The following is a 9,019-nucleotide window of genomic DNA, read 5'->3' on the forward strand; positions in this document are numbered from 1 at the left end:
TCTATTTTAACGTGTTATTTTACCAATTTTTTTTCAATTTGTCTTTTTTGGTTTATATTCTTAAAGGTTGTGTGAGGGGACTACAAAATATTTTTTCTATGTGACTTTGTCACTAATTAGCTTCCTTATGACAAATTTGTATGTTCATTTTCAATAGAAAACTACGCTTCCGCAAAACAGATTGATGAAGGAGCAGCAATGTTAGGAGTAGCGGATTGGAGAACTTTCTCAAACTCAGGAAAGGGGCTGCCTGTTGCTTGTTGAATACTCTCAGAACTGGTTTAAGGCATTTCTTTTGGATTTTTTTTGTAAAACACCAGTTCTTGTACTTACGGTTGATTTATAAAAGTCTGGCATGCCTGTATAAATTGTATATTTTGCTTTTGTTATAAATGTCTAACAACACCAGTTCCTTAATGATCAATCCTTAGTTCTATCGCCACTTGAATATTAGAGTTGTCGAACAAGTGGAGGTACTAGTACTGTTGCATATTTATATAACTCTTTTCTTTTTCTTTTTTTTCTTGTTTTTGAAAGTTCAAGCTAAGCTTGTGCTGGGTTTGGGGCAATTTGATCGATGATTTGTAAATGGATTAAATTCCATACCCAAAAATAAACAGAGAGAAAGCAAAAGAGATATTCTCAGGTATGTTTTTTTATTTGATTCGGATTGGATCTTTGATACTTCTTTGTTTGATCATATTGAATATATCTATTGAATTCTATTTACTTTAATTGTTGTAGATCTTGGCTTGTTTGTATTGTTTTGATCCATAATGCTTCTGCTAAAGGTTTTGCAATTGGAGCTGGTTTGAAAGGTGGTCTAGCTGTTTTTTCTATTCTTGCTAGATTGAAAAGTCGAAGGAATTTTTCTTCTGTGAGGTAATTTGATGTTGGGCATTTGAATTTTATTTAGTTTTGGTATAAAGTTTGTTTTTTTGAAGTAATTTTGATGTTTTTGTGTTTAGGAAGATAGTGGGAATGCTTTCAAATGGCGAAGCTGTTGTTGTGGCTTGTAAAGAGACATTGAGATATGGTCTTTTTTCTTGGAAGTTTTTCAGAGTCAGCCAACAATGCAAACCGTTCTTCCAAATCGAACCATGCTAAAAGTGTTGAGAACATTGGCGCCAAGTTAGTAAGGCAAGCTGCTTCAAAGACAAATGATTTAGCTGGGGATGGGACAACACATCTGTTGTTCTTGCACAAGGTCTAATCGCCGAGGGTGTAAAGGTTTGTGATGGTTTACGTTTTCTATTTCAAATTCAGAATCACATCTTTGTCTACATTATTACTAAATTAAAGCTAATACTTTCAGGTGGTAGCAGCTGGTGCAAACCCAGTTCAAATTACCAGAGGAATCGAAAAGACTGTTAAGGCTCTTGTTGCTGAGCTGAAGTTAATGTCAAAAGAGGTGTCGTTGGACTTTCTCCTCACTCTCTGTCTATACTTTCATGCAGCTATCCAGCACACGAACTCTCTTAGAAATTTGAGAAATTTGGATAGTTTACTATTTATGTGGTACAAAAGATGATTTCAGAAACAACGCTAAGTTCTATGTCTTGCTGGGGGAACCATTGGTTTGGAACAATTTTATTAATGAGATGAGTGACTGAGATGGTGTTTTCACTGTAGAAGACCCAAGTATGTAAACTTGGCACTGAAAATATTTAAAGTAGGGGAAGAAATAGGAATAGATGTCAAAATATTTAAAGTAGGGGAAGAAATAGAAATAGAAATATGCCAACTTGGCCATGCTTTTGGATACGGTGGAGATAACTGACCAGGAAGACAGGTGTTTGTGGCGCTCAACGAAGGATGGTATCTTCTCGGTGAGCACTTTCTATGGTATTCTAACTGCTGAAGGTAGAGACCAAGAGAGTACCAACCCCCCCTCTTTTCCCACTAAACTGGTGTGGCAGGTTCCCATCTCTTTGAAGGTGAAAATTTTATTTTGGTAGGCCGTTTCGGGTTGCATTCTCACTGTTGATGTACTCAGACACAGGGGAACTATGGTGTCTCAAGTATGTACAATGTGTGACACATTTGATAAGAATATTTGTCATCTTTCCTTACACTGTTCTTTTTCTTTAGAGGTGTGGGCAGAGCTGACACAACCAAGGGTAATAGCTTTCCCACTACTTGCTCAAGCTGAGTCTTTACAAAATTTTCTATAACTATGGCCAAGGAGAAGATACGGACAAGATATGCTGTCTATTACCGTATGCAACTATTTGGATGCCGTGGAAAACAAGAAACAACCATATCTTCAGGGGGCAAAGGGTTATCAGTTTAGACGGGCTATTGTGGCATTGGATGTCCACTACATATCAAAGAAGGAATTATAGATTCAAAGACCTTGTTTTCGATTGGTCGAATGTCTTAGCAGGAGAGTGATGTTGGTGGTCTTTGTTGGGTAGTTTGTTTGTCTATTTTAGTTTTTTCTATGTAACCAAGTGAGGTCCTCACTCACTGTTTTACGCTTTAATTTTTACTGTAATTTTGTATTGTGAACTACCCTCTTAATACAAATCACTTATAAAAAAAATATGCATTTAAAAAGGTAAAACAACTGGAGCAGAAACACAGATAATAAGAAGGAACCAAATTTCACTTTTAGAAACGTAATATACAAATACATACATATAGAAACTTCAAGTTCAATTATCTAAGAGAACTCGAAACTTGACTCGGGTTTTGATACTATGCCATCTGTCATAGCCTATTCCTATCTTACTATGCATTAATTTGATGGCCAAGTTAATATTACCTGATTTTCTCAAGGCATTGATGAAAACCGTGCGAACTCTTCCAGATATCTCACGCCCCCTATCGACAATTCCATCAGCCAACTTGCAAGCCTGCTCTATGTGACCTGCTTTGCACAAGACATGGATCATATCTTCATATGCCGCCTCCGGAAGAACCCCCACGGGTGCTAACTCATCTAATATCTTACAAGCCCTTGCAACTTTGCCTGAAAGGCAAAGCCCAGTGGAAAGAGCTCTGAAAGAAGCAGGTGTAGGTGTGATACCTTTATCAATCATCATCTCCCAAAACTTCAATGCTTCCTCATTTCTGTGTTCTTTGAACAGTCCACTAATGAGTATGGTGTACGTGTAAACAGTCTGATCACAACCCTCCTCCTCCATTCTCTTAAACAGCATTAATGCTTCATCCATCTTTCCACACTTGGCAAAAGTGTCGATAAGTGCATTGTAGCAATAAGAATCTCGTGTGCATCCTTTGTCAACCATCTCATCAAAAAGCTTCTCCGCTTCATCCACTCTCCCAGCTTTACCAAGACCATCAATTAAACTAGAATAAAACATGGCATTAATCGGCACACTGCTCTCTTTACAGAAATTGAAATACTCCTCTTAATCTCCTCAACTAGTCCTCTAATCCTGTCTACATCCTTTTCCAACACTAATATCTGAATTAAAACAACATAAGTATCAAGTCTATGTAAATAATCTCTCTGTCTACCACACCAACTAAAGAATGTATAAGCTAGTTGAGGCTTGTGCTTAATACTATCTAACTTGAGTACATAAGTAACAAAAGTAGGAGATAACTTAATAAAAAACTTACTAGAATATTCATCGAGATTAAGGTCTTTAGTGTTTATTATTATAAGGTCTGATATGTCTGTTACTGGTTCTATCCATTCTGGTGCTGGAAGTCGGGATGTACAAAAGGATATCCCTTTACCGTGTTCTCATAGCGCCACGTCATCTTAACACTCTGTTTTCTTCCCTCACAAAACATTATATTAAAAACCGCAAAGCGTATTTCCTTCCCCGAGCGTTGCAACACTTGATCCCTCACTGCTAATTCCCTATTTCAATCCCTCACTGATTTCTAATATGTTATTTTTTCCTTCTCCTTATTTTTCATTTACATCCATACACAGACTCTATAAAAAAAAAAAGTGTGTTCAGTCATTCTATCACCCAAAGCTTACGATTATTTGTGATATATCCTTATTCAGGCACAAATGAATACTGTTACCAGGGAGGAGGCGAGAAAGTCGAGATTCCTTCGTCGAAGTATTCTTCAGCAGAGATACAACAAGAGGAATATTGAGTGTCTATGTAATCGGCATTTAAATAAAAGGTCCCGACCGATGTCTAAACGTCCTATGCCTAAGGTTTGTTTACATTCACGTACTGTTGTTCGTGAGGATGGCACAACTACAACAACCACAAGCCAGACACATGGTTGCACCGTTGAAAATGATGAAGTTAATGTGACCTTGCGCCATGAACAGTCTAATGGATGCTCACATAATAGTGAAAGAGACACAGGTATGATGAATGGGTTATGTTCTTTCTTTAGTTATGGAGTTATGTATAGGTAACATAGATATGACTCTGATTTTTACTTTCATTATAGGCCATTATTTGGGACCAATGGATCAAATGTGCCATCATTGTGGAGCATTTGCCTGGTATGAAAAAGGAACCAGAAGTCGAAACGGCCATGTCGTCCATCTTTTTCGATTTGTTGCCAAGCGGGAAAAGTCCAGTTACCTTTACTAAAATACCCACCTCACTTTTTGGGTCAGCTTTTAGACATCCTGACTACGACAAGTCATATTGTAGATGACATAAATGCTCATGTTATTTCTCTCATACCTGGAGAGTCACATACGTATTTGAGTGCTGACCCAATTAGTTCAGATTCCATGACAACTGAAGATCAGGATATTTGGTATCCTACTGAATTTCTTAACACGTTGGAAATGTCTGGTATGCCGACACATGTTCTTCAACTAAAAGTTGGAGTACCGATTATGTTGCTTAGAAATTTGAACCCGAGCAGAGGACTTTGTAATGGCACTAGGATGATTGTTACCATTTTAGGAACGAGAGCTTTTGAGGCAGAAATCTTGATTGGTAGCCACATTGGAAATAGGGAACCGATCCCGAGGATAGTGTTGTCTTCATCTGATTCGAGCTGGCCTTTTATTTTGAGACGTCTACAATTTCCAGTTAAGATATGTTTTGCGATGACGATAAACAAGAGCCAGGGTCAGACTTTGAGATATGTTGGAGTTTATTTGTCAAAAACTGTCTTTCCACATGGCCAATTATATGTCTCTGTATCACAGACGTCATCTGATGATGGACTTAAAATTTTGATCAATCACTCTGACAGTGAGAAACTGGGTTATACAAGAAATATTGTTTACAAAGAGGTTTTCAATAATTTGCCTACAGGTAACGCTTTAGAAACAGTGAAATTATTTTAAAATGTTGCTATTACGAGCTTTACAACCTAATATAGTAGTGTTGCATTCATGGGTTTTCTTTTTTACAGATTCTGGGTCTAATGCCGAGGCTGATCAGTCACAACCCTCACATTTGTGAATACAATCCAACTTCTTTTCTTATATTTGGACTCGCATAATATTCTCAAAGGTATAAAATTCACTTTTGGGCACTGCACTTTACTTACTGGATAAGGTGCCCAATCATAATACAACAGATGATGCAGGCTTTACTCCATTGCACTATACTCCATTGCACTATTTTGCTGAAAGAGGTTCTTTTCCTTTGCCATTTTTTCTGTTTCAAATGATGTTCTTTATTGCTTTGAATCACTAACTTGGGTTGGTATTATCACATGAGACAACCAGTTATTCGAATTACTACTTTTGAGAGGTTCTGAGGTGAACATTGACTCAAGTCTTGGAACTCCTCTACAAAGCGCATTGGGTGCTGGAAAGCATGAAGCACTGCAAACATTGTTGAAGCACAGTGCTGTGTAAGTTTTTGTTTCATATCTATGTAACTATGTTAATGTAGGCTATGTACACCTTATTGTAGGATCCTAGATATTGTGCAACAGTTTTGAATCATGTGCTATAAAACATTTTTGTTTGCTTTATATCTATTAGGACATAAATGACAATCATGAAGTCTACATTTTTATTTGTTGCTAATAATATTACCTCTATCAAAATCATAATGTTATTTCATTATATTAGCTCTGTCAGTAAAAAAAAAATTATAAAAGCTTTGTGTCTTATCTTATGTCCAGACGGAATCCAACATCCCGTCCGAGATATTTTTTATCACCTTTGCATTGCACAGCTTCACCTTGTTTATCACCGGATTGGTGATAGAGGGGGTGAAAAGTGAGGAGGTGGCGGTGATAGAGGGGGTGAAAACTATCACCTGCATTGCAAATGCTCTTATAATGTTTTTCACCTCTGTTAAGTTTTTCCAGTTGGAGCTAATATAATGTTTTTCCCCCTCTCCATTAAAGTGATGTATGCTATATGTCTATCACAGTGCTTTGACCCCCCCTGGCAGCTTCTATTCTTGCGGAGTCTTTGAGTTGCATTGACATTTTGGTGCAGGTAAGAAAGTTACCTATTTCATGTGCACAAAAGCCATTTGATCAGGACATTTTTTTTTTCATTTATGCTTACCTGTGTATATGCCCGGCCCGACATTAACGTCGGTCATGCAGAGCAGTACCAATACTTCTTACTGCTTCAGGCAGATTAACAGAAACACTCAGACTTTCAGCGCAAATGTTATTTGATGATGTAGGAAAAAAAGGCCAGCTTCTGTTTTGATTTTTGATTTTTGATTTTTGATTTTTGATTTTTGATTTTTGATTTTTTTTTTTTTTTTTTTTTTTTTTTTAATTTAAAATTGTGATAGTTGGCAAATTTGGCATCTTCCCATGTCCCTATCATTATTTTTACAGGATAGTTTGACAGCGTTATTTGAGGCAGAGATCTTGCCTATTTGCCACATTGGAAATAGAGAACCAATCCCGAGGATAGTGCTATCTTCATCTTATTCGAACTGGCTATTTATTTTGAGACGTCTACACTTTCCATTTAAGATATGTTTTGTGATGATGATAAACAAGAGCCAGGGTCAGACTTTGAGATATGTAGGAGTTTATTTGTCAAAACCTGTCTTCTCACATGGCCAATTATATGTCGATGTATCACGGACGTCGTCCGCTAATGGACTTAAAATTTTGATCAATCACAGTGAACAGTTGGGTTCTACAAAAAATATTGTTTACAAGGAGGTTTTCAATAATTTGCCTACATGTAATGCTTTAGAAACAATTAAATTATTTGTACATGTTGTTATTACGGGCTTGATATCCTGATATAGCGGTGCTGCATTCATGGGTTTTCTTTTTAACATATTCTGAATGTAGTGCCAGCGATGATCACTCACAACCCTCACATGTGTGAATACAATCAAACTTCTTTTCTTATATTTGGACTTGCATAATATTCTTTAAGGTATAAAATTAAACTTTTAAGTAACTATAGTTACGCTTCATTTTTTTAGAATAGCCTGTTATGATTTAATTTGCCAAATGCATTAGTTGCTACTCATCTTGGGACTTTATTCAAAAGTGAAATTCTTTTTCTTACATAAACCAATTTATGATGAGCGGTGAATTATATGCTGATTTCAAATAGTGGAATAAGACATGGTACAAGATATGACTAACTGATGAAAGTGTAAGAAATTTGGAGAAAGAAATGCCGGTATGGCAAGCAACATGCGATCTTCATAGTTTGGAATTTATGTTTTTTTTTAACATGTAGTGATGTATGTACCTATTATTAATGGTTTTGGAGTATATGTTCTGTCATCTTTGATCTATAAGCTTGGAGGTATTGACAAGCGTGTGATTCAGAGGTTCGAGAGAGAAGCTGCTGAGATGAACAAAAGGTCATTCAAGTATGCCTGGGTTCTGGACAGGCTCAAGTCTGACAGGGAACGTGGCATCACCATTGATGTCGCGCTATCGGAGTTTGAGACCACCAAGTACTACTGTACTGTTATTGCTGATCCAGGCCATCGTGATTTCATCAAGAACATGACTACTGGTACTTCATAGTCTGATTGTGTTGTACTCATTATTGACTCAACCCCTGGAGGTTTTGAAGCTGGTATATCCAAGGATGGTCAGACCAGTGAGGACACTCTACTTGCCTTCACTCGGGGAGTGAAGCTGATGATTTGTTGTTGTTACAATGTATAACAGCTTTATTAAAGTGTTTATGTTTATGTGAATATCTTGATGAACATTGGTATATATATTCAACAGATTCCTAATCGAATTTTTTGTGTGTAGATGGATGCCACTCCTCCAAATTATTCTAAGGCTTTGTATGAGTAAATTTTCAAGGAAGTATGTACCTACCTGAAGAAGGTTGGGTACAACCCTGATGAAATACCCTTTGTTCCCATCTCTGGTTTTAAGGTTGACAACATGATTGAAAGGTCTACCAACCTTGATTGTTCCAAGGGCCCATCCCTCCTTGAGGAACTTGACTTGATCTCAACAAGGTATAACAGCTTTATTGATGTGTTTATGTTTATGTGAATATCTTTATGAAGCTTGGTATATTCAACAGATTCCTAATTGAATCTTGTGTGTGTAGATGGATGCCACTACTACAAATTATTCCAAGGCTTGGTATGAGAAAAGTTTCAAGGAAGTCTCTACTTACCTGAAGAAGGTTGGGTACAACCCTGATGAAATACCCTTTGTTCCCATCTCTGGTTTTGAGGTTGACAACATGATTGAAAGGTCTACCAACCTTGATTGTTCTAAGGGCCCATCCCTCCTTGAGGCACTTGACTTGATCTCAGAACCCAAGAGACCCACAGACAAGCCTCTACATCTCCCACTTCAGGATGTTTACAAGATTGGTGGTATTGGAACTGTGCCAGTTGGTCGTGTGTCGACTGGTTTGATCAAACCTGGTATGGTTATCACCTTTGGCACTATTGGATAGACCACTGAAGTTAAATCAGCCCGAAATGCACCATGAGGCTCTTCAGGAACCGCTACCCAGTGACAATGTTGGTTTTAATGTGAAGAATGTTGCTTTCATTCAATTATCAGCGGGTTCACTTGGCGCCTCACAGTAAGTTCTAACTTCGCAGTATTCTTTTTTCGCAATAGTCTTAAAGTTTAATTCTTATTAAATACATGCTCTTTGCCTTGGTTTGGAGGTATG

At 37.3% G+C, this 9,019-nt stretch overlaps 2 protein-coding genes and 1 long non-coding RNA gene across 3 annotated transcripts; 2 read left to right on the forward strand and 1 right to left on the reverse strand.

Annotated features, from left to right (window-relative positions):
* Nucleotides 1-1,315: 1,315 nt before the first annotated feature.
* On the reverse strand, nt 1,316-4,264 carry LOC147495871 (uncharacterized). Its single transcript, XM_086568485.1, has 2 exons — nt 4,255-4,264; nt 1,316-3,376 (listed from the first exon to the last, which is right to left on the reverse strand). Exons 1-2 carry the CDS (start codon nt 4,262-4,264, stop codon nt 2,658-2,660), a joined length of 729 nt encoding a protein of 242 aa, XP_086424611.1. The 3' UTR covers nt 1,316-2,657.
* Nucleotides 4,265-4,274: 10 nt separating this feature from the next.
* LOC147495872 (uncharacterized) lies at nt 4,275-5,372 on the forward strand. Its single transcript, XM_086568486.1, has 4 exons — nt 4,275-4,307; nt 4,396-4,450; nt 4,605-5,222; nt 5,323-5,372. The coding sequence occupies exons 1-4, from the start codon at nt 4,275-4,277 to the stop codon at nt 5,370-5,372; spliced, it is 756 nt and encodes a 251-aa protein (XP_086424612.1).
* Nucleotides 5,373-7,342: 1,970 nt separating this feature from the next.
* Nucleotides 7,343-8,730, forward strand: LOC147495873 (uncharacterized). Its single transcript, XR_015197808.1, has 3 exons — nt 7,343-8,028; nt 8,128-8,342; nt 8,438-8,730. It is a non-coding gene; the product is annotated as an uncharacterized LOC147495873 (long non-coding RNA).
* The last annotated feature ends 289 nt before the right edge of the window (nt 8,731-9,019 follow it).

Source organism: Coptis chinensis, chromosome 6 (genome assembly GCF_015680905.1).
Source record: "Coptis chinensis isolate HL-2020 chromosome 6, ASM1568090v1, whole genome shotgun sequence".
NCBI classification, from domain to species: domain Eukaryota; kingdom Viridiplantae; phylum Streptophyta; class Magnoliopsida; order Ranunculales; family Ranunculaceae; genus Coptis; species Coptis chinensis.